Source organism: Nicotiana tomentosiformis, chromosome 2 (assembly GCF_000390325.3).
Source record: "Nicotiana tomentosiformis chromosome 2, ASM39032v3, whole genome shotgun sequence".
In the NCBI taxonomy this organism is placed as follows: domain Eukaryota; kingdom Viridiplantae; phylum Streptophyta; class Magnoliopsida; order Solanales; family Solanaceae; genus Nicotiana; species Nicotiana tomentosiformis.
In genome coordinates, this window is record NC_090813.1 from 7,050,071 (window position 1) to 7,076,334 (window position 26,264).

Here is a 26,264-nt window from a genome sequence, read left to right on the forward strand (position 1 = left end):
CCCAACAAAATTTTCTGGGCAGTCGAGTAGTGCAACAGTATATCCATCTGAATTTTGTTTTCTTGCTTATGCGTATCTTCATATTTCCCAATTTATGCTGCCAAAAAACGACACTGCCCCATGCCAAAAAACTGGGTAGTCTTCTCTTGTGCCTCCAGCTGTGAGTGTTCCTTCTCTGTACTTTTATGTGCCAATTACTCATGATTAGTTTAGGATCTCGGAGTCTATGGTAGTACTTAATGACAATAATCTTTCGATGATTGAAGTTCCGTACACATTGTGCCTTCCCTAGACCACTGAATTCTGTCTTTGCTCTCATGCTTGTGCTCACCATTGGCTTTCCTTCCTAGGAATGAGCACATAGTGCTAATACCACCCATAGAAGGTTAGTCAACTGGCGAGGCATGTTTACAGTAGCATTCCCTGCAAAAAAGAAAATAATGTTAGTCCAAAAACACTGCACTATGATCTCCTCCCTAAAGATTTGATCATAGATTTTCATTTGATCTTTTCTCCTTCTTTTGAAATCCCTCTGCATCATCACTAATTTCTGGCAGCCTTCACCCTCATATATGGACATTGTGATTTATCAGAATTCATAATTTTTCGACCTAGTGAATCAAGCTGTGCAAAACAAGAAGCCTCAATATCTCCAATATCTAAAGCATAGTTGGCTAAGTGGTCTACTAAGTTGTTACCCTCCCTTACAATGTGAGATATTCTTACATTGAACCCTTCCATAATATTTCTGCTCTCCTCCATATATTCACTTATATTCCATGGAGTCACCCACTTCCCTTTTAATACATTCTTCATGAGCATAGAATCATTTTGTAGAATGATTTGTGTGAAACCCTGCTCCACACAATATTTCAATGCATCGACAATTGCTAAGGCTTCTGCCTCATTATTTGTAGCATGAGGGATCTCCTTACCTAGTACATATATAACATCTCCTTCCTCATCTCTCACTACAAATCCTATAGAACTTCTTTCTGAGTTTCCCCTGCTCGCTCCATCAGTATTTACCTTGATCCATCCCTCAATAGGGCACTCCCATATAACTTTTGTGACCTTCAAATCTGGTGTATATTGCTCCATTTTTCGAATCAAGTCAGGCCATTTGTGAGGCACGTTTTGCATCGCAGGCTTCCTTAGTTTGACAAGAGACTGTAATGTAGTAGAAATTTGATATCACTCTACTGATTGTTACTACGTCACCATATTTGTAACTATTCTTCTTTTCCACAACTCCCATACTATGATACCTGGTAATGCTTGCATGATTGGTTGCAGTCGTGGTATCACCTTTAATGTCCAACATTTTATGTCACAACCCAAAATTCCATCACAGGCGTCGTGATGGCACCTAGTCTCTAAGACTAGGTAAGCCGATTTCAATTACATTTTGAAGCTATTTTTTTTGAAACTAACAGTGGAAATAATTACCATATACAACTTCCCAAGACTGGTAGTACTGAGTCACGAACTCTAACTGGATACATGGAATGATCACGAGGACCGAATATACAATACTGTTCGATTTCAAATTAACAGTACAATGAAATAAAAAGACTCTAAGGGACTGCGACGACTAAGCAGCTCTACCTTGAATCCTTACGATCCCGCTTTAACTCTGCTCAAGTCCGATGTCTCCAAATACCTGGCTCTGCACAAAAATGTGCAGAAGTGTAGTATGAGTACACCACGGTCGGTACCCAGTAAGTACCAAGACTAACCTCAGTGGAGTAGAGACGAGGTACAGTCAAGACACTCACTAGTCTAATAACTTGTGCAATATAATATACAAAATAATAGGAAATAAATAATAATAAGGGCAACATAAAACAACCAGTGATGTGCACAGTAAGACAATGAAATCACCATTAATATCGCTCAACAATTGATAAATATATTTACACCCAGTTAAATCAAGTTCTTCAATTAAATATCTTTCACACATAATTCTTACGAATAAAACTCTTTTTCAAATATAATTTCCTCAAATAAACATCTTTCTAATATAAAATTCTTTCAATAAATATCTTCAAATATAATTTCCTTAAATAAATATCTTTCAAATACAATTCTTTCATATAATTCTTTTTGAATAAAAATCCTTCCAAATAAATATTTTGAATATAATTATTTCAATTAAAAGTCACCATGTGACACCTCATTTCAAAATCATAAAAATACGGGTCTCAGTCCATTTTCATATTTTTCGTAAACAAGGGTCTCAACCCATTTTTCATGCTTCCACGGCACCTCGTGCCCATAATTAAATCATCATATTTTTCCGGCACCTCGTGCTCTCATTTCATATCACAACTGCACGGACAACTCACGTGCCAAATATCATTATCATTTCATCACAGCACATCGTGCCCACATTTCATATCTCAACTGCACGGACAATTCACGTGCCAAATATCCTCATTATTTACTCATGGCACCTCGTGCCCACATTTCATTTTATAATCCTCCTGATCATAGCCACGGGCTCTCAATTTCAACATAAATCAGATTGTTATCAATTTTACCAACAACAAGACAAATTGCACAAGGTGTAAAAATAAATACAAGAAAATCACAACATCACATGAAAATCATCAACACCACAACCCAACATCATCACATATCGTCCCTGACAATAGCCACCCTTATCGCTCCTATTGCCACCCTTATCGCTCCTATAGCCACCCTTATCGCTCCGCCCAGACAATATCAATAGCCACCCTTATCGCTCCTCTTTCCACCCTTATCGCTCTTCCCAAATAATATTCCAATAATACAACAATAGTGAAATGCCACTCTTATACCCACATAATATCAACGATGAAATGCCACCCTTATATCCTCAAAATAATAATTCACACAACACAACAATTTACACGACAAATTATTACGGCAACATAATAAAATCAATTCACATTACAGTTTGCTCAATGGCCACAACAAATTCCAAGGATATAACAAAATCGATTAATTTCACAACAAATAGCCAAAAGCTCCACACAATGTGTACAACACCCCAAAACAACCAATAGAGATAAAAATTACTCAACATAAAGCAAAGTCTTCATTGAATTCAAATTTTTAATAATTATATAAACACCTCTTCTTAAGCTCATTTAATTAATTATTTGTAGAGAAAAAATCTATAATGAAATTCAATTCTAATAATTATCAAATCAACAAATTCACGGAATCACATAAATAATCAAGTAACAATCACATCAAATTATCATATAACAACAGATTCAACAATAACAAGGATTTAGGCTCGACAAATAGATGATTAAATATATACCAATAATTACCCAATTTATCACACAATATGTTCAAGACTTTAACTCAATAAAAATTTACACATATAAGCCGAGTACGTACTTGTCACCTCGCGTACACGACTTTTCACATTTCACAAATGGCACATAAGACTCGATGCCTAAGGGATAATTTTTTCACTCGAGGTTAAGTAAGACACTTACCTCTTTGAAGTTATGCCGATATTCCAAAATCGCCTTCTTGCTTGAATTGACCTTCGGACCGCTCAAATCTATCCAAATTAATTGTATAACTTCATTAAAATTCATCGGAAATAATTCCGGATATTAATACGTCGACTTAAAATTTTATTCCAAAGAGTCAACAAAAATCAACGCGGGACCCGCCCCTCGGAACCCGACATAATTTTTATGAAATCCGAACACCCATTCCGATACGAGTTCAACTATACCAATTTTATCGAATTTCAATAACAACTCGACTTCCAAATCTTAAATTTTTATTTTTGGAAGATTTTATAAAAAATTAATTTTTCCTCCATTAAATCCGAATTAAATGATGGATTCAAAGACATAATCATGGAAATTAATCAAAACTGGATAAGAATCACTTACCCCAAATACCCACGCAAGAATCTCTCCAAAAATCGCCTTGTACCGAGCTCCCAATTAGATTTTGAGTTATGAACTCAAACCCCCGTTTTTGGAACTTTTAATTCTGCCCAGATAGGCCTTCTTCGCGTTTGCGACCATTGCTTCGCGTTCGCGAAGGCCAAAACCCAACTGCCTCAAATCCTTCATCGCGTTCGCGAAGGCCAATTGTTTCTGCCCCATCATTTCCTCTTCGCGTTCGCGAACTCCTCGTCGCGTTCGCGATGACCAACTGACCAGCTCATTCGCGTTCGCGTTCGCGTTCCACGCTTCGCGTCCGCGAAGGCCAAACGACCTCAAGCCATACTCTTCCTTTCTTCTTCGCGTTCGTGTTGCCTTGGCCGTGTTCACGAAGGGTTACCCAGTTCCTTCTTCGCGTTCGCGTCCCCTGCTTCGTGTTCGCGAAGGCCAACCACCAGCCCCCCTCAAATTCCCCTTCGCGAATGCGGGACTCCCTTCGCGTTCGCGAAGAAGGAAACCAGACTTCAGCAACAACAGTTCAAACAACTCCAATTTGGTCCGAAATCACCCCGACACACACCCGAGCCCCTCGGGACCTCGTCCAATCATACCAGCCTGTCCCATAACAAAACACGGACCTGCTCGAAGACTCAAATCACATTAAACAATATCAAAATCATGAATCACACCCTAATTCAAACTTAATGAACTTTGAAACTTCAACTTCTACCATCTATGCCGAAACCTATCAAATCACGTCCGATTGACCTCAAATTTTGCACACAAGTCACATTCGACATTACGGACCTACTCCAACTTCTAGAATCAGATTCCTACCCCGATATCAAAAAGTCAACCCCCCGGTCAAATTTTCCAAAATTTTGAGTTTCGCCATTGCAAGCTTAATTCCACTACGGACCTCCAAATAATTTTTCGGAGCTAACCGAACCCACGAAACTCCATTCCGAAGTCGTCTTCACACAGTTCCGACTACGGTCAAAATCCTAAGACTTAAGCTTCTTTTTTAGGGACCAAGTGTCCAAAATCACTCTGAATCATCCGGTAACAGAATTCAACCATGCACGCAAGTCAATACGCATAATACGAAGCTTCTCCGGGCCTTATGCCGCCGAAGGGGACTTAAATTCTTGAAACGACCAGTCGGGTCGTTATATTTTACAATCGCTTGGTGCAATGTCAAACCTTCCATGCCGATCCCTGCATTCATTAGGCAATAGGTCCATACTCTAGTTGCTGCAGCTGATGTAAAGAAAATATGCAGCAGTGACTCTTGATCTGGTTGAGCACAACACCAGCATTTCGATGGCATGAAGTATCCTAGTCGTCTCATCCAATCATCTAAAGGCAATTTTGCTTTCCAAACCTTCCACAAGAAGAAGGATATTTTAAAAGGCAATCCTTTTACCCATATTTTACTGTAGGCCAGTGCAGGTTCATTCCTTCTCCTTAGATACTCCCAGGCAGATTTCACGCTAAGTTCCCCTCTAGTTTCCAATTTCCAGTATGGTTTGTCTAAGATTTTAGTAGGAACTGGAGGCTTAATGTTTTCCATTATATGCACTGCATAATCTTCAGGAAGGACCTCCATTAATCTGTCTAAATCCCATACACCATCCTGCACCATCTCATACACATTATTGATTGGATCATTAATGACAAAATCTGGAGGTACGATGAAATATAGTGCTCCAAGCCCTGTCCAGTTTTCATACCAAAAGAGCAACGATCCCATTTTTAGATGTCATCCAATTTGATGTTCGATAAGATCCCTACATTATAACATTTTCCTCCATATATGAGATCCATCACGCCAAGGAACAATAATAGGATTTAATTTTTTGCAATACTTTTGACTCATGAAGGAACTCCATAAGCTAGGTTTCGTTCTAAAATTCCACCATATCTTACAAAATAAAGATTTGGAGACATCGTGAAGCGATCTAAAGCTCACCCCTCCCTCATCACATGGAAGACACAATTTAGCCCAAGAGGTCCAATGCCTACTCTTTTCACCTACAACACTACTCCAGAAAAACTGGGCAAACATCTTATGTAATTTATTTATAACATAGGGAGGGGGATTCACTGCTGAAAGCAAGTGAATTGGCATACATTCCAAGACATGTTTGATCAAAATGGTTCGACCTCCAATTGGGAGCAACTTACCTTTCCACGCTTGTAGCTTGTCCATGACTTTAGTGAGTAAGCCTTGATAATGATCCATCTTTCTTCTAGTATAAAAAATAGGACACCCAAGGTAAGTAAATGGAAAATATTGTCTGGTAAACCCAATTATCCTCTCCACTATATTTACTACCTCCACAGGAGCAGAATGGTGCAAGTATACAACAGATTTTGACGTATTTATAAGCTGTCCCGATGCAGATTCGTAGGCAGATAAAACTTCCATTACCAATCGCAAAGAGGTTGCATCAGAGGAAGAGAAAATAATAGTGTCGTTGGCATATACAAGATGGTTAATTTTAGGACTCCATTTAGGCAACCCAAATCCGCAAAAATATAGATTCGAATGTAAGGCATTCAAACCTCTAGATAAAGCTTCAGATGCTAAGATGAATAGAGTCGGGGATAAAGGATATCCTTGCTTCACTCCTCTTGATGATTTGAAAAAACCATATGGCTGACCATTTAACAACACTGAATACCACTTGTTTGATATGATTCCAAACACCAAACCTATAAACCTCTCTCCAAATCCCATCTTCCTCAATACCTTAGTCAAGAATAGCCAAGATAGTCGTTCATAAGCTTTCGTCATATCTAGCTTTATTACCACATTAGGACCTGCTTTAGTCCTCAATATAAAGTCTGTGACTATTTATTCCGTTAACAACACATTCTCGACAATACTTCTCCCCTTAACAAAGCCTGTCTGCTCATCTGATATTAGATTAGGAAGCAAATTAGCTAGCCTCTCATGAATAACCCTAGAGAAAATTTATTTATGAAATTGCTAAGGCTAATTGGTCGCATATCAGAAAAGGTATTAACTTCTTTCTTCTTAGGTAATAAAACCAAATTAGTGTGCGTCACAAACTTTGGTAAACTCTGCCCACTGAAGAAGGCTCTAACCATGTCATATACATCATCTCCAATTATATCCCAGCATGTGTGAAAGAAACAACCAGTAAAACCATCAGGCCCGCCTGCACTGTTCCCATTGAGCCCAAAAATAGCATCTTGCACTTCAATTTTAGTAGGCTGCCTCATGAGATTATCATTCTGTTCATCACTCACCATGTATGGAATATGATCAAGAATGCTAAATGCATTTGGAACTTTGTCTTCATGAAATTGTGCACTAAAAATTTTCACAGCTTCCTCTGCCATAACTACATGATCATCTATCCAATTACCCTCGCTATTTTGAATTCTCTTCAACTCTAGCCTTTTCCTTCTTCCATTGACTTGAGCATGAAAAAGCTTTGTGTTTCGGTCTCTATCTTTAAAACATGACATTCCGGACTTTTGCTTCCAAAATTCCTCCTCCAAAGATAAATATTTTATCATCTCTGCTTGAACTTTCATAAGCCTTTCCCTATTCTGGTAAGAAGGATTTAATTCAAATTGTTCTTCATGAACTAATACAACCTCTTCCAAACTAGTAATATTTTGAAAAATATTTCCATATGTAACTCTGCTCCATATTGAAAGTGCCTTCTTCACCCTTTTAAGCTTGTGATTGAAGAGAGTAAAAGGGTTAGCATGAAAATTAGCAGTCCAATTCTCTGCCACAACAGCTTTGAATGATGCATGTTTGGTCCAAAAATTAAGAAATTTGAATGCTTTCTTAATTGGGACTGTCGAGGCATTGATACTCAACATCATCGGGCAGTGATCTGAACCAATCTTTAATAAGTGTGTTATCTCCAAACCTGCAAATAGCTGCTGAAATTCTACATTACTAAACATCTGTCGAGTCTCTTAAAAATACAGTCATCTTCACCTCGCCTATTCCACCAAGTGTATATACTCCCTTTAAAACCAAGATCAATTAAGTTGCATGTATTCACACAATTTCTAAAGTCAAGAACTTCATTCATATGTACGGGCAGACCACCAAATTTTTCCTCCTCATCCCAAATAACATTAAAATACCCTCCCACAAGCCAAGGAAGAGACATGTCACTTGCAAGTGAATATAAACTGTCCCACAATTCGATTCGTTCAGTAGCATCACATTTTGCGTAGACAAACGTAACAATGAAAGAAATCCGTGTATCCATGTTTGTCAGTTTTAAGGTCAGCTGTTGTTCCATATTAATAATGACATCGACTCCATGATCTTCATCAACAAATACCCATATTTTATTTGAAATATTAGCAAAAGCTTGTAACATTCCAATCTGCCTCCTATACCTTTCAAGCTTTCTTGATTTTTGCATTGGTTCTATTATTCCAATGAATTGAAAATGATGTCGCCTCTGCATATTAAAAAGCCTTTCAAAGACTTTCTTTGTATTCACCGATCTCACATTCCAAATTATAGCATTCATCATTGATTGTGAGATTTAGATAGGGTCCTTCTTGTTTGAACCACCGATGGAACTACACTTTGATTCTCTTTAGACTGTTTTTTCTTCCCCCTCCCAACTGATTTGCTCTTCTCAATTTTTCTAGGAGAAAGATCGCCTTGTCTTGCCACGTTCATAAAGTTTTATGCTGCTGACTCTTCATCATAATCTCTCCCCTTGCCTCCTACATTGCCCTCATCACACTGATCCTTCTGTTGAGCTGCCAGTTAATTTTTAATGGGATTTGGGATCAAAGATTTGCCAGCATTATTTTTTCCTTCATTTGTTTTTGTTGCAGCACCATCTAATGAAATAATGTTTGCTTTATTTTGCTTGATCTGCTCCTTTATTTGCTGTTGCACAGTTTGGCTCAACCCTGTTTGTTTGTCATTCTTATCAGAATTTGATCCATCACCTATACCATTTTTATCCCCTGTAGGGCCCCCAGGATAATTCAACAATTGATCATTAATCTTATTAGGATTCAATGTAGCTTCAGGGGATTTAAGGCCAGTGTTCTGTATCTGCAGATTTTGTTCTGCTCTTTCAGGCATTTTTGGTGCTTCAACAATCTGTTGATTTTCATTATGTGCTATCACAGCTTGTAAACCTTGTCCATTCATACTTTGTTCCTCTTCTCCATCTTGATCATCTTCAGCTATGTCCAGATCTTCACTATCATCTTCATCTCCCAAACATTCACCTTCTTCTGAGTCCTCCTCAATTTGATCAGTCCATAACTTGCCTTCACCCAACTGAATTTTTCCAGATTCTTTTATTAAAGTATTTGCATCGAGTGAGTCTTGAAATGGTATTTCTTGGCAAGATGTATTGGAAACAACTAGATTATCACCAAATGTTCTTTGTACTCATTGTGATGTAGATTCCTTATTTGCAGCGATATTTTCCTTTTCTTTGATACCTGCACTACCTTTGTTACCTTCGATTGACACCCCAATCCCAGTAGAAATTGGATTGAATTTTGGAGCTGCTGGATTTAATGTTTTTCCAGTAGAAACTGGACTATTTAATGGACTTCGAATACTACCATCTGCTACTAGAGCCAAATTGATTATTAGCCTGAGGATCTGCCCCATTCTTCTGAATCGCACCAGCATTCTCATTAGCTTGCAACTGCTTTTGCACCACATTAACATCATCATTCACAACTTCCTCAACTTCCAACACTGCGAATTTATTTCCTACTTGTACCTGCTGCCCTGCACCTTGGTTGATTGCAACTATTTCTTTTACAGTAGTTGGTTGGGCTTCTTTCTGATTAATAACCTTTTTAGTACGATTATCCCTATTATTCCTTACCATTAGTGTTGAAGTTTTTGTTATTTAAGATGAAATAGTCTTAAAATGAGGGTGAATGGGAAATGGAGGTAAAATAAAATTTTTTAAGTAAAATTTTAAGTTTCCCCCTCTTGACAATGAGACATTGTCCCATATTGGAAGAAGAAAAGATTTTTGGTGGGTATATATATAATTGCTCTTCTTGTAGCTCTTAAAGAGTTAAAGAAGAAAGCAAGCCTCGCGTCGTCGTCGTCGCTCGGCTACGGATTCGGTCGATTGATTGATTAATTTTTTGGACCAAATTTATTTGTTAATAGTAAATATTAACGTAAGATTATCCGCATTTGTAACGGGATATTTTCCAATCCATGTATGGCCAAGTGCTTGCTCCACAAACAAGCTAGTGTATGCTCCACCATGGAGGATGGAGGGTCATTCATCTTCAAAGCTGGCTGCTATATATATGTGCAGCAACTGTTGAAGAAAGACACGAACGAAAAACAAAAAACGAAAAACACCAACAAAACTGAAAAACGCTCAACTTTGGCTATACATTGCACTCCTTCCTCTCAGCATTTCCATACGATTTTCTGAGTTTTTACTTCTTTGTTCTGCATTGTTTTAACTTCAAATAAAGCAACTGCAAGTGTGATTTGCTACCGAACTTTGTGTTCGCTGAAACACTGGGGTTTGAAGTACCGCTACACCAGTGTGTGATTCGTTCTATCCTGGGAGGAAATAATCCATTACCTTGGGTACTAGGAGGGGATTAAATTCCTTAAGGAAACACTGTGAATTCAGTGGGCTCGAATTAATTACTGTTTCATTACGATAATTTATATTTTGCAGAATTATTATTTACAAATACAGCAATATTGGCGGGACTAACAATCTTAAGGAATTTAATATTTATTTCTATATTTGTGTTATTCTTATTATTCTGTAAACTAAAATCTTTGTGATTTTGTGTACTCCCATTTTGGAGAGTAAAGCCTTCGTGGCGTTTTGTTGGAGATTAAAATCTACGTGATTTTTACTCCAGTTTGAAAATATTTATTAAACGTTTGTTTTTGTCATTCTTTTACAGAAAAAAAATGACAACTGAAAGCGAAAACCAAGCTGTTCCGACGGTGACTGCCAACGCATCGACAAGCCGAACACCGGCGTTGGCACCGGCAGAAAAACCCGAAAAAGTTTTCGGGATTGATTTCAAGCGCTGGCAGCAGAAGATGTTCTTCTACTTAACTACATTATGTCTACAGAAGTTCATCAAGGAAGATGTTCCTGATCTGCCAGATAAAACTCCAGAGAATGAACGCTTTATCGTGATTGAAGCGTGGAAGCATTCTGATTTTTTATGCAAGAATTATATTCTTAGCGGACTGGATGATAATCTGTATAATGTATACAGTGGCGTGGAGACGTCAAAAGAATTGTGGAATGCGCTTGAAAAGAAATATAAAACTGAAGATGCCGGGATGAAGAAATTCGTTGCCGCAAAATTTTTTGACTACAAAATGGTAGATAGCAAGTCTGTTATTACCCAAGTCCAGGAATTGCAAGTGATTATTCATGATCTACTTGCTGAAGGTCTTGTCATCAATGAAGCAATCCAAGTAGCAGCAATGATTGAGAAGTTGCCTCCGTTGTGGAAGGACTTCAAAAATTATTTAAAATACAAACGAAAGGAAATGTCCCTTGAAGATCTCATTGTTCGGTTGAGAATCGAAGAGGACAATGAAGCTGCTGAAAGGAGAGGCCGTGGAAATTCAACAATAATGGGAGCAAATATTGTTGAAGATAACAAAAAGAGGAAGAAGGCTTCTGGTCCGAAATACAACCCAAACAAGAAGCGGTTCAGTAGAAACTGCTACAACTGTGGGAAAATGGGACACAAATCTACAGAGTGTCGTGCTTCGAAGAAAGATAAGAAAAGGGGTCAAGCAAACATGGTAGTAAAGCATGATGATGGTGATAACTTGTGTGCCATGCTTTCTGAATGTAACTTGGTGGAAAATCCTAAACTGTGGTGGTTTGATTCAGGAGCCACTCGCCATGTTTGTGCAGTTAGAGAAGCTTTTGCTACTTATGCTCCTGCTGGACCCGGAGAGACAGTTTATATGGGAAATGCTTCAACAACAAAAGTTGAAGGATATGGGAAGATATTTCTGAAAATGACTTCTGGCAAGGTCATGACTTTGAATAATGTCCTTCATGTTCCCTAAATGAGAAAGAATTTAGTCTCTACTGGACTTCTTGTTAAGCACGGTTTTAAGTGCGTTTTTGTGTCCAACAAGGTTGTCATAAGTAAGAATGAAATATTTGTAGGAAAAGGTTACCTCACCGAGGGCCTTTTCAATCTAAATATAATGGTTGTGGAAAATAATAATAATACTTCAGCTTCTTCTTACTTACTTGAGTCAAATGATTTATGGTATGTACGTTTGGATCATGTCAATTATAAAACCTTGCAAAAAATGATTAACTTGGAAGTACTGCCTAAGTTTGAATGCGAAAAATCAAAATGTCAAACATGTGTGGAATCTAAGTATGTTAAAAATCCTTATAAGTCAGTTGAAAGGAATTCAAATCCTTTAGACTTAATTCACACAGATATTTGTGACATGAAGTCAATACCATCTTGCGGTGGAAAGAAGTATTTCATAACTTTTATTGACGATGGTACTCGATATTGCTATGTTTACTTACTGAATAGTAAAGATGAAAGCAATAGACGCATTCAGGCAATACAAAAATGAAGTTGAAATGCAACTTAACAAGAAAGTAAAAATGATAAGAAGTGATAGGGGTGGTGAATATGAATCTCCTTTTGAAGAAATATGTTTAGAATATGGAATTATTCATCAAACAACAGCCCCTTACATGCCCCAATCTAATGGGATTGCGAAAAGAAAGAATCGCACATTAAAGGAGATGATGAACGCATTGTTGATAAGTTCTGGTTTGCCACAGAACTTGTGGGGGGTAGCCATTCTTACGGCTAATCAAATATTAAATCGAGTTCCCCATAGCAAAACACAATCCATTCCATATGAAAAATGGAAAGGAAGGAAGCCCAACTTGAATTATTTTAAAGTGTGGGGGTGTTTGGCAAAAGTGCAAGTTCCTAAACCTAAAAGGGTAAAGATAGGACCGAAAACCGTTGATTGTGTTTTCATAGGATATGCGACAAATAGTAAAGCATATCGATTTCTGGTTCATAAATCAGAAAATCCCGACATTCATAATAATACGGTTATAGAATCAGATAATGCTGAGTTCTTTGAAAATATATATCCGTATAAAAAGGAATGTGAGTCGTTTGGTGAAGGATCTAAACGACCTCGGGAAGAAACAAAAGAAAGTACATGTAATCAGGAGGATCCAAGACGTAGTAAATGTCAAAGAACGTCTACTTCATTTGGACCAGATTTTGTGACTTTCTTATTGGAGAATGAGCCTCAAACATTTAAAGAAGCTATGACTTCTTCGGAATCATTGTTTTGGAAAGAGGCAGTCAATAGTGAAATAGAATCCATATTGAACAACCATACATGGGAATTGGTTGATCTTCCTCCTGAAAATAAACCTTTGGGTTCTAAATGGATTTTTAAGAGAAAAATCAATGATGATGGCACTATTGATAAATTCAAGGCAAGACTCGTAGTCAAAGGGTATAGACAACGAGAAGGTCTAGACTACTTTGATACATACTCTCCAGTTACAAGAATTACGTCCATACGGATGTTAGTAGCATTAGCTGCAGTGTATGGTCTTGAAATTCATCAAATGGATGTTAAGACGGCCTTCTTAAATGGAGAGTTGGAGGAAGAAATTTACATGGAACAACCTGAAGGGTTTGTGGTTCCAGGTAAAGAAAAGAAGGTATGTAGACTTGTTAAGTCTCTTTACGGACTAAAACAAGCACCCAAACAATGGCATGCGAAATTTGACCAAACAATGTTGTCAAATGGTTTTAAGATAAATGAATGTGATAAATGTGTGTACATTAAAAATGTTCCAAATCACATAGTCATTGTTTGCCTATATGTGGATGATATGCTGATAATGAGTAATGACATTGCCAACATAAATGCTACTAAGCGTATGCTCAATAGCAAGTTTGATATGAAAGACTTGGGAGTTGCTGATTTAATTCTGGGAATTAAGATCCATAAGACTCCTCAAGGTCTGGCATTATCACAATCTCATTATATTAAGACAGTACTTGAAAAATTCAAGCACTTGGGCTTTAAAGTTGCAAAGACTCCAATTGACGTGAATCTTGCATTAGCAAAGAATAAAGGCCAAAGCATATCACAATTGGATTATGCTCGTGTGTTGGGATGCTTAATGTATATCATGAATTGTACACGACCAGATATAGCTTGTGCTATAAGTAAACTGAGTCGATATACGAGCAATCCAGGCCAATCTCATTGGATGGCAATGAAACGAGTTTTGGGATATTTAGAACATACCCAGAACTTTGACTTGCACTACAGTAATTTCCCTGCGGTGATTGAGGGATACTGTGATGCAAATTGGATCACCGGTTCAACTGATTCTAAGTCCACGAGTGGATATGTATTCACTATTGGTGGAGGAGCGGTATCTTGGAAGTCGTCCAAACAAACATGTATTGCCCGCTCTACAATGGAGGCTGAATTCATAGCCTTAGATAAAGCCGGTGAAGAAGCTGAATGGCTCCGGAATTTCTTGGAAGACATTCCATTTTGGCCCAAACCGTTGGCACCAATATGCATACATTGTGATAGTCAAGCGGCAATTGGAAGGGCTGGGAGCGTTATGTATAACGGTAAATCTCGTCATATACGACGAAGACATAAAACCGTTAGGCAATTACTCTCTAGAGGAATTATCACGATTGACTATGTAAAGTCAAGTGATAATGTGTCGGATCCACTTACAAAAGGCCTAACTAGAGAGGTAGTTGAGAAATCATCAAGGGGAATGGGGCTATGGCCGAGAACAAGTCATTGTGGCGGTAACTCTACCTAGAAGACTGGAGATCCCAAGATCTAGGTTCAAGGAGATCAAACAAAGTCATTAATGACGGTTCAACATTGTCAATAAAATTTTAGTCCGTTCTCATGATGAGACAATGTTCAGTACAAAGGATAAAACATTAAGGCTTTTTAATGATTTCTAAATTTGATACGGGGTATATCAAATAGTGTATCTACAGGATGACACGTTTAGGAATCACCTATGTAAGTGTGAAGTGTTAGCTGCTTCAAGGAGAACTTTGTAAGGCCAGTTCTCTATGTACTTATGAAACCAGGCGGTGTTCATGGCTGAAACGAACACAACAATGAGAACCAAAGACGGTTAAGGGTTGATTGTGTGACTTATGGTTGTCTAGGTATACACCAAAGTTCGACGGTTCAAAGATATCAAATCTACCGATTGACTGAGTATATCCGACATAAGTTCACTACGAAAAGTTCAAAGGGAAACCTACTTATCCAGATGCGATTAATCCTTGCTTGCAAATCACACAGTTTTTCCATGCATACTTCCGTGATATAGCCATTCCCCATTCATGTGGGGGATTGTTGAGGTTTTTGTTATTTAAGATGAAATAGTCTTAAAATGAGGGTGAATGGGAAATGGAGGGAAAATGAAATTTTTTGAGTAAAATTTTAAGTTTTCCCCTCTTGACAATGAGACATTGTCCCATATTGGAAGAAGAAAAGATTTTTGGTGGGTATATATATAATTGCTCTTCTTGTAGCTTTTAAAGAGTTAAGAAGAAAGCAAGCCTCGCGCCGTCGTCGTCGTCGTCGCTCGGCTCAGCTTCGGCTACGGCTACGGCTACGGCTTCGGATTCGGATTCGGATTCAGATTTGGATTCGGATTCGGATTCGGATTTGGATTTGGATTTGGATTTGGTCAAATGATCGATTGATTGATTAATTTTTTGGACCAAATTTATTTGTTAATAGTAAATATTAACGTAAGATTATCCGCATTTGTAACGGATATTTTTCAATCCGTGTATTGACCACCAGCTACAATAGCAGCCGCCTAATGCTCTTCCCACCATGGCCAAGTACTTGCTCCACAAACAAGCTAGTGCATGCTCCACCATGGAGGATGGAGGGTCGTTCATCTTCAAAGCTGGCTGCTATATATATGTGCAGCAGCTGTTGAAGAAAGACACGAACGAAAAACGAAAAACACCAACAAAACTGAAAAACGCTCAACTTTGGCTATACATTGCACTCCTTCCTCTCAGCATTTCCGTACGATTTTCTGAGTTTCTACTCCTTTGTTCTGCATTGTTTTAACTTCAAACAAAGCAACTGTAAGTGTGATTTGCTACCGAACTTTGTGTTCGCTGAAACACTGGGGTTTGAAGTACCGCTACACGAGTGTGTGATTCATTCTATCCTGGGAGGAAATAATCCATTACCTTGGGTACTAGGAGGGGATTAAATTCCTTAAGGAAACACTGTGAATTCAGTGGGATGGAATTAATTACTGTTTCATTACGATAACTTATATTTTGCAGAATTATTATTTACAAATATAGCAATATTGGCGGGACTAACATTACCAGTCACATTACCTACCACCTTCCCACTCGACAAAATAAGTAAAGGTCCTTGTTGATTTAAATTTGCTGGTACAGTAACATTCTCAACCTGTTTAGCAGCCTCATTCCCATTCTGTTGGTCAGTAGCCTTATTCTCCATTAGTTCTGGATGAATCCTCCAATACTCGATATAACGACCCGGCCGGTCGTTTTAAGCGTTAGATCCCCGAACCCCTATTAACTGCTTTTCCCATATCTAATTCTGCTATTGTAACTTGCCGGGATAATTAGTTTTGAGTTTCAGAGTGTTTTGGGACACTTAGTCCCTAAATGAGAGCTTAAGTCTTAGAATTTGGACCGTAGTCAAAACTGTGTGAAGATAGATTCGGAATGGAATTTCGTCTCTGTTAGCTCCGTTGAGTGATTTTGGGGTTAGGAGAGCGTCCATAACGTGTTTTGGAGGTCTGTAGTAGATTTTGGCTTGAATTGGCGAAAGTTAGTTTTTTGGCGATTTCAGCCGATAGTGAATATTTTGATATCGAGCTCGGAATGGAATTCCGAAAGTGGCTGTAGGTTCTTAGTGTCATTTGTGACCTGTGTGTAAAATTTGAGGTCATTAGGACTAGATTTGATGTGGTTCTGCGTCGTTTGTAGAATTTGGAAAAAATTCTAAATTCTTAGGCTTGAATCCATGCTTAATTCATGATTTTGGTGTTGTTCGATGTGGTTTGAAGGCTCGACTAAGTTCATATGGTGTTATAGGATTGGTTGTAGGTTTGTTTGAGGTCTTGGGGGCCTCGGGTGTGTTTCGGATGCTTAATAGAATGAAATTGGACTTAGGAAAAAAATAATCTGGTGCCTTTGCTGGTTTTGGTGTTTCGCACCTGCGAAAGGGAGGCCGCAGGTGCGAAGAGAGTGCGCAGATGCGGAACTGGTAGGGCCGGTGATGGAGCGCAGGTGCGCAAGTTTGACCGCACCTGCGAGCCCATAGGTGCGTAGCGTGGGCACAAGTGCGGAGCCTGGCTGCCTTAGTGAAATGCGTAGATGTGCCGATTTGGACCGCAGGTGTGGTATCCGCAGGTGCGAGAAATACCCGTATATGCGGCCCCAGCCCGGATAAGTGACCTTCGCACCTGCGATGATTTTGTCTGCAGGTGCGGTCCTAGGTCCGCAGGTGCGGAAATCGCTGGGTTGAAGAGGCAGATTCGAGGGTTCATTCCCCATTTTTCACCAATTCGAATTTTAGCTCGGGAGAAGGCGATTTTGCAAGGAGTTTTAAGAGCAAATTAGTGGGTAACAATTCTTAACTCTAATTCGTGTATATTTCATTAATCTATATCAATTTTCCTCATTTAATTAAGGGATTTGAGTGAAAGAGTGGGAATTTGGGGGGAAAGTTCCCGAATTGAATTTTTGGGTTTTGATCGAGTTATAAGTGTCGGAATTGGATAATTTTTGGACGAGTGAGCTCGTGAGTGAATGGGTGTTCATAATTTATAATTTTTACCCGATTCCAAGATGTGGGCCCAGGGAGACCTTTTGGATATTTTTTCTAACTTCACGCTTTAGCTTCAAATTAATTAGTTAAATTAGTTACTTGTAGTTATATTTATATTATGCAATTAATTTGAATAGATTCGGGCCATTTGGAGTCGGATATTAGTGGCAAGAACTTGATATCAAGTTGATTTGAGCGTTCGAGGTAAGTGGTTTCCCTAACCTTGTGTTGGGGACTTTCCCCTTAGGATGTTTGATATTAATTGAGGTGTGGGCGCCGTGTACGTGCTCGTACGTGAGGTGATGAGTACGTACACGGGCTATCATTGCAAAAATTCTGTTTTTCCTTTCTAAATCATAAACTGTCTTTCCCTTATTAAATTGCACTAATTCGTTTAATTGTTCAGCTTAGACTAGAGAAGCATGCTTAAGTGTTTTAACTGCCAATCTGACATTTTGTGCGCCATGCTTAGTTAAGTCCCTACTTTCCTTATCTGTGTTCTGTATAAACGGTACAACTCGATGCCTTACCTTCCATTTCATATTGCATTGCATATTTAAATTGGGACTACGGATGTATTTCGGGAGATCCCCCTGTCTTGCATATTTATTTTGGGACTACAAACGTATTCCGGGAGATCCCCCAACACTGTATATTTACTTGGGACTACGGACGTATTCCGGGAGATCCCCCAGTACTGCATATTTACTTTGGGTCTATGGACGTATTTCGGGAGATCCCCTTATACTGCATATTCATTCGGAACTACGGGACGGTATCCCGGGAGATTCCCCATTGTGTTTACCTTGTTCTGAGCCAAGGGCTCCCTTAACTGTTAAATTTTCTAGAATTTCTTTAACTGTGTTACCGTAAACTTTACTTATATGTTTTAATGTTTAATTTATTATATTTACTCCGGGGTTAGGCTTGGAACTTACTGGGTACCATTGTGGTGTACTTATGCTCTTTCCTGTACATGTTTTCGTGTGCAGATCCAAGTGCGAGCGATCAGCCTCGGGGTTAGTGCATGCTACTGATTCTAGGAGACTTCAAGGTACTTCTGCTTGCGTCCGCAGATCCTCGGATTCCCCTTCTACTCCCTCGCTTAGAGATTTTCTTTATTATTTTTAGATTTTTTTTATAGAGCTACATAGATTATAGCAGCTTGTGACTTAGTGATATTCCGGGTTTTGGGAAATTATTTTATATATGCCGAGTGGTACTACTTTTGGTTATTCACAATATGCTGTTTATCTTTAAAATGTTGTATTTTCTTTATATTTTTCGTAATATTAGGCTTACCTAGTCGTAAAGGCTAGGTGTCATCATGACACCTTACGGAGGATTAATTTGGGTCGTGATAAGTTGTTATCAGAGCACTAGGTTCATAGGAGTTGCGAGTCACAAGACGGTTTATTAGAGTCTCGCGATTGGTGCGGAGACGTCCATACATATCTTCGGGAGGCTATGTAACTGTTAAGAGCAATCATATTTCTTTGATCTCCTTGTCGTGCGAGTTATTGACATCAAAAATTCTAAAATTCTATTCTATTCTTTCTCACAGATGGTGAGGACCCGTATCGGGAGGACCAACGATCAGGCACCCGAGCCCCCTGTCAGAGCTGTCAGAGGCTGGGGTCGGGGTAGAGGACGTCCACACGGTGCAGTCCGCGCACCTGCAAGAGCTGTGTCAGAGGATCCCCCTGCAGCTCCAGCCGGAGGGCCAGCACCGGAGATCCCTATTGCTACTCCACCCCTCCAGGAGACTTTAGCTCAGTTCATGAGCATGTTCAGCACTCTGGCTCAGGCTGGACTATTTTCGATAGCTCCCGCTACATCTCAGGTCGGGGGAGGGGCACAAACTCCCGCAGCCCGCACTCCTGAGCAGAGAGTCTAGGTTGATCAGGCCCCAGAGTATATTCCTATGCCCCTAGTGGCTCTGGTTCAGCATGAGACCAGGGTAGCTACTTCTGAGGCAGAGGAGCTCAGACTTGAGAGGTACAAGAAGTACCACCCACCTACTGTCAGCGGACTAGCTTTATATGATGCTCTAGGTTTTCTTGAGGAGTGTCACCGTATTCTCCACACTATGGGCATTATGGAGACGAGTGGGGTTTCTTTTACCGCTTTCCAATTGAGGGGAGCGGCATATCAGTGGTGGCGTGCCTATGAGCTGAGTAGTCCAGATGAGGAAACCTCACTCAATTGGACTCCGTTTTCAGAGATATTCTTGCATGAGTATGTTCCTCAAAGCCTCAGGGATGCTTGGCGCACAGAGTTTGAGCAGTTGCGTCAGGGTGCTATGACTGTGTCAGAGTATGCAGTCCGTTTCAGTGAGTTAGCTCGCCATGCACCGTCTCTGGTTGCTACAGTCAGAGAGAGGGTTTGTCGCTTCATTGAGGGACTCCACCCCAGTATTCGGACCAGTATGGCCAGGGAGTTGGAGATGGACATCACTTATCAGCAGCCAGTGAGCATTGCCAGGAGAGTGGAGAGCATGTTCGCCTGGGATAGAGAGGAGAGAGAGGCCAAGTGGTCTCGAGAGACTGGTCATTATTCAGGAGCTCGTGCACCAGCAGCACACTATGTTAGGGGTTTTGTGAGTCACCCTGTTCATTCAGCTCTTCCAGCAGCCAGCGGTGTTCCAGCTCCTCCTAGACCTCAGGAGCCCTATTATGCACCGCCATTATCCAGTATGCCTCATACTCGAGGTGCTATTACCGGCCAGTCCAGCAAGCCAGGTCCGAGTCAGTCTCAGCCGCCGTGTCCTCCGAGGGGTTGTTTTGAGTGTGGTGAGACTTTTCACATGGTTAGAGATTGCCCTAGAGCTAGGAGGGGTGCACCTTCACAGACTTATCAGCCTCCACGTGCTCCACTGGGTCCTCCGACCATTCTTTCAGGCCCAGCTTCCACCCCACCTCCTCAGCCAGCTCGAGGTGGAGGTCGGGGAGGTCGAGGTCACCCTAGTGGGGGAGGCCAGGCCAGGTACTATGCCTTTCCAGCCCGTTCAGAGGCGATTGTTTTAGATTCAGTCATCACAAGTATCGTCCCTGTCTATCATAGGGATGCATCAGTATTATTTGACCCATGCTCTACGTATTCATATGTGTCTTCTTATTTTGCTCCACATTTGGGGATATCTCGGGATTCTTTGAGTTCCCATGTTTATGTATCTACTCCCGTGGGAGATTCTCTCGTTGTGGACCACGTATATTGGTCATGTTTGATTGCTCTTAGTAGTTTTGAGACCAGAGCTGATTTGTTATTACTTAGTATGATAGATTTTGATGTTATCTTGGGCATGGACTGGTTGTCGCCCCCATTATGCTATTCTTGATTGTCACGCTAAGACTGTGATGCTGGCTATGCCAGGCTTGCCGAGATTAGACTGGAGTGGTACCTTAGAGTATACTCCCCGTAGGGTCATTTCATTTCTTAAGGCTCAGCGAATGGTTGATAAGGGGTGTGATGCGTATTTGGCCTATGTGAGAGATGTCAGTATTGATACCCCTACAGTTGAGTTAGTTCCAATAGTGAAGGATTTCCCTTATGTGTTTCCAGCTGATCTTCCGGGTATGCCGCCCGATAGAGATATTGATTTCGGCATTGATTTGTTGCCGGGCACTCAGCCCATATCTATTCCTCCTTACCGTATGGCTCCTCTTGAGTTGAAGGAGCAATTGCAGGAGTTGCTTGATAAGGGTTTCGTTAGGCCCAGTGTATCACCTTGGGGTGCTCCAGTCTTATTTGTGAAGAGGAAGGATGGTTCTATGCGTATATGTATTGATTACCGGTAGTTGAACAAGGTTACAGTGAAGAACAAGTATCCTTTGCCTCGCATCGATGATTTATTTGATTAGTTAAAGGGTGCCAGGATGTTTTCCAAGATTGACTTGCGTTCTGGCTATCATCAGTTGAAGATTCGGGAGCCGGATATCCCGAAGACTGCTTTCAGGACCAGATATGGTCACTATGAGTTTCTTGTCATGTCATTTGGGCTCACCAGTGCCCCAGCAACCTTTATGCATTTGATGCATAGTGTGTTCCGGCCTTATCTTGATTCCTTCATCATTGTGTTTATTGATGACATCCTGGTATATTTCCGGTCTCGGGAAGATCATGAGCAGCACCTGAGGAACGTGCTTCAGACTTTGAGGGAGAAGAGGTTGTATGCAAAATTTTCTAAGTGTGAATTCTGGCTTGATTCAGTGGCATTTTTGGGCCACATAGTGTCTTATAATGGGATCAAGGTAGATCCCAAGAAGGTGGAGGCAGTGCAGAGTTGGCCTAGACCGTCATCAGCTATGGAGATCCGCAGTTTCCTTGGTTTGGTGGGGTATTACCGTCGCTTTGTAGAGGGATTTTCATCCATTGCAGCACTTATGACCAGGCTGACCCAGAAGGGTGCTCCATTCAGGTGGACCGAGGAGAGCTTCCAGAAGCTCAAGACAACTTTGACTACAACTCCAGTATTAGTATTGCCTACAGGTTCGGGGTCCTACACTGTCTATTATGATGCCTCGAGGATTGGCCTTGGAGCAGTATTGATACAGGACGGTAGGGTAATTGCCTACGCGTCTAGACAGTTGAAGGTGCATGAGAAGAATTATCCGGTCCATGATCTCGAGTTAGCAGCTATTGTTCACGCCTTGAAGATCTGGCGTCATTATTTGTACGGTGTTCCTTGTGAGATCTACACCGATCACCATAGTTTGCAGCACTTGCTCAGGTAGAAGGACCTTAATTTTCATCAACGGAGGTGGTTGGATCTACTTAAAGACTATGATATCACTATATTGTACCACCCGGGGAGGGCCAATGTAGTGGCCGACGCCTTGATTCGCCGGGCAGAGAGTTTGGGGAGTTTGGCATATCTTCTGGCAGCTGAGAGGCCCTTAGCCTTTGATGTTTAGGCCTTAACCAGCCAGTTCGTGAGATTGGATATTTCAAAGCCTAGCCGGGTATTAGCTTGTGTGGTTGCTCGGTCTTCTATTTATGACCATATCAGGGAGAGCCAGTATGATGATCCTCATCTTTTAGTTCTTCAGGACAGGGTTCGGTGAGGTGATTCCAGAGATGTGACTATTGGTGATGACGGTGTGATGAGGATGCAGGGTCGAATCTGTGTGCTCAGTGTAGATGGGCTTCGGGAGTTGATTCTCAAGGAGGCCTACAACTCACGGTACTCTACTCATCCCGGTGCCGCAAAGATGTACCAGGATTTGAGATAGCACTACTGGTGGAGGAGGATGAAGAAAGACATAGTAGAGTATGTGGCTAAATGTCTAAATTGCCAGCAGGTTAAGTATGAGCATCAACGACCGGGTGGGTTGCTTCAGAAGATAGAGATTCCGGAGTGGAAATGGGAGCGGATCACTATGGACTTCGTTGTTAGTCTCCCACGGACTCAGCGGAAGTTTGATACAGTTTGGGTGATTGTGGATAGGCTGACCTAGTCGGCTTATTTCATTCCTGTGATGACTACCTATTCTTCCTAGCAACTAGCTCGAATCTACATCCGTGAGATCGTTAGGCTTCATGGCGTACCGGTATCTATTATCTATAACTGGGGTACACAGTTTACATCATGGTTCTGGAGAGCTGTACATCATGAGTTGGGTACTAGGGTTGCGTTGAGCACAATATTTCACCCTCAGACGGACGGGCAGTCCGAGCACACTATTCAAATATTAGAGGATATGCTTCGTGCGTGTGTGATAAATTTTGGGGGTGCTTGGGACTAGTTCTTTCCACTTGCGGAGTTTGCTTACAACAACAGTTATCAGTCCAGCATTCAGATGACACCGTATGAGGCTCTGTACGGTAGGCGGTATCGGTCCCCAGTAGGTTGGTTCGAGCCCAGCGAGGCCAGATTATTGGGTAAGACTTGGTTCAGGATGCCTTGGAAAAGGTGAAGGTGATTCAGGATAGACTTCGCACAGCCAAGTCCAGACAGAAGAGTTATGCAGACCGGAAGTTCGCGATGTGGCATTCATGGTTGGCAAGCGAGTCTTGCTCCGAGTTTCTCCTATGAAGGGCGTTATGAGGTTTGGAAAGAAGGGCAAGATGAGCCCAAGGTTCATTGGTCAATTTAAGGTGTTGCATCGAGTTAGGGAGGTTGCTTATGAGCTCGCCCTGCCTCCCAGTCTAGCAGGAGTTCATCCGGTATTCCATGTTTCTATGCTCCGGTAGTATCACGGTGATCTGTCCTATGTGTTAGATTTTAGCTCAGTTCAATTGGACAAGGATCTATCTTATGTTGAGGAGCCAGTGGTTATTTTAGACAGGCAGGTCAGAAGGCTAAGATCAAAGAGCATTGCTTCCGTGAAGGTTCATTGGAGGGTCAGCCGGTCGAGGAGGCGACTTAGGAGACCGAGCAGGATATGCGCAGCCAGTACCCTTATCTTTTCACAGTTTCAGGTATGTCTTTATACTTGTTCGAGGACGAATGATTGTTTTAAGAGGGGAAGGATGTAACGACCCGAGCGGTCATTTTAAGAGTTAGAGCCCCGAACCCCTATTAACTGCTTTCACCATATCTAATTCGGCTATTGTGACTTGCCGGGATGATTGTTTTTGAGTTTCGGAGTGTTTTGGGACACATAGTCCCTAAATGAGAGCTTAAGTCTTAGAATTTGGACCGTAGTCAAAACTGTGTGAAGATGGATCCAGAATGGAATTCCATCGACTCCGTTGAGTGATTTTGGGGTTAGGAGCGCGTCCGGAATGTGTTTTGGAGGTCTGTAGTAGATTTAGGCTTGAATTGGCGAAAGTTAATTTTTCGGCGATTTCGACCGATAGTGGAAATTTTGATATCGTGCTTGGAATGGAATTCCGAAAGTGGTTGTAGGTTTGTAGTGTCATTTGTGACCTGTGTGTAACATTTGAGGTCATTCGGACTAGATTTGATGTGGTTCTGAGTCGTTTGTAGAATTTGGAAAAAGTTCTAAATTCTTAGGCTTGAATCCGTGCTTAATTCATGGTTTTGGTGTTGTTTGATGTGGTTTGAAGGCTCGACTATATTCGCATGGTGTTATAGGATTGGTTGGTAGGTTTGGTTGAGCTCTCGGGGGCCTCGGGTGTGTTTCAGATGCTTAACGGAATGAAATTGGACTTATTTAAAACAAAATCTAGTGGCTTTGCTGGTTCTGGTGTTTCGCACTTATGGAAGGGAGGCCGCAGGTGCGTGAGACGCAGGTGCGGAGAGAGTGTGCAGATGCAGAACTGGTGGGGATGGTGATGGAGCGCAGGTGCGCAAGTTTGACCGCACCTGCGAGCCCGCAGGTGCGAGGCGTGGGCGCAGGTGCGGAGCCTGACTGCCTTAGTGAAATGTGCAGATGCGCCGATTTGGACCATAGGTGCTGTATCCTCAGGTGCGAGAAATGGCCGTAGATGCAGCCCCAGCCCGGATAAGTGACCTTCGCACCTGCGATGATTTTGTCCGCAGGTGCGGAAATCACTGGGTTAAAGAGGCAGATTCGAGGGTTCATTCCCCATTTTTCACCAATTCGAATTTTATCTCGGGAGAAGGCGATTTTGCAAGGAGTTTTAAGAGCAAATCAGTGGGTAACAATTCTTAACTCTAATTCGTGTATATTTCATTAATCTATAGCAATTTTCCTCATTTAATTAAGGGATTTGAGTGAAAGAGTGGGAATTTGGGGGGAAAGTTCCCCAATTGATTTTTTGGGTTTTGATCGAGTTATAAGTGTCGGAATTGGATAATTTTTGGACGAGTGAGCTCGTGAGTGAATGGGTGTTCATAATTTATAATTTTTACCCGATTCCAAGACGTGGGCCCAGGGAGACCTTTTGGGTATTTTTTCTAACTTCACGCTTTAGCTTCAAATTAATTAGTTAAATTAGTTACTTGTAGTTATATTTACATTATGCAATTAATTTGAATAGATTCAGGCCATTTGGAGTCGGATATTAGTGGCAAGAACTTGATATCAAGTTGATTTGAGCGTTCGAGGTAAGTGGTTTACCTAACCTTGTGTTGGGGACTTTCCCCTTAGGATGTTTGATATTAATTGAGGTGTGGGCGCCGTGTACATGAGGTGATGAGTACGTACATGGGCTATTATTGCAAAAAATTCTATTTTTCCTTTCTAAATCATAAACTGTCTTTCCCTTATTAAATTGCACTAATTTGTTTAATTGTTCAGCTTAGACTAGAGAAGCATGATTACGTGTTTTAACTTCCTATCTGACATTCTGTGCGCCATGCTTAGTTAAGTCCCTACTTTCCTTATCTGTGTTATGTATAAACGGTACAACTCAATGCCTTACCTGCCATTTTATCTTGCGTTGCATATTTAAATTGGGACTACGGACGTATTCCGGGAGATCCCCCCCTGTCTTGCATATTCATTTTGGGACTACGGATGTATTCCGGGAGATCCCCCAATACTGCATATTTACTTTAGGACTACAGACATATTCCG

General features: G+C 40.9%; 2 protein-coding genes across 2 annotated transcripts; both read right to left on the minus strand.

Annotated features, from left to right (window-relative positions):
* Positions 1-543: 543 nt before the first annotated feature.
* On the minus strand, positions 544-6,702 carry LOC138904291 (uncharacterized). The gene is made up of 3 exons (XM_070192792.1): positions 6,090-6,702; positions 5,149-5,618; positions 544-1,170 (listed from the first exon to the last, which is right to left on the minus strand). Exons 1-3 carry the CDS (start codon positions 6,700-6,702, stop codon positions 544-546), a joined length of 1,710 nt encoding a protein of 569 aa, XP_070048893.1.
* Positions 6,703-6,762: 60 nt separating this feature from the next.
* On the minus strand, positions 6,763-8,440 carry LOC138904292 (uncharacterized). Its single transcript, XM_070192793.1, has 3 exons — positions 7,918-8,440; positions 6,982-7,819; positions 6,763-6,871 (listed from the first exon to the last, which is right to left on the minus strand). The coding sequence occupies exons 1-3, from the start codon at positions 8,438-8,440 to the stop codon at positions 6,763-6,765; spliced, it is 1,470 nt and encodes a 489-aa protein (XP_070048894.1).
* Between the last annotated feature and the right edge of the window lie 17,824 nt (positions 8,441-26,264).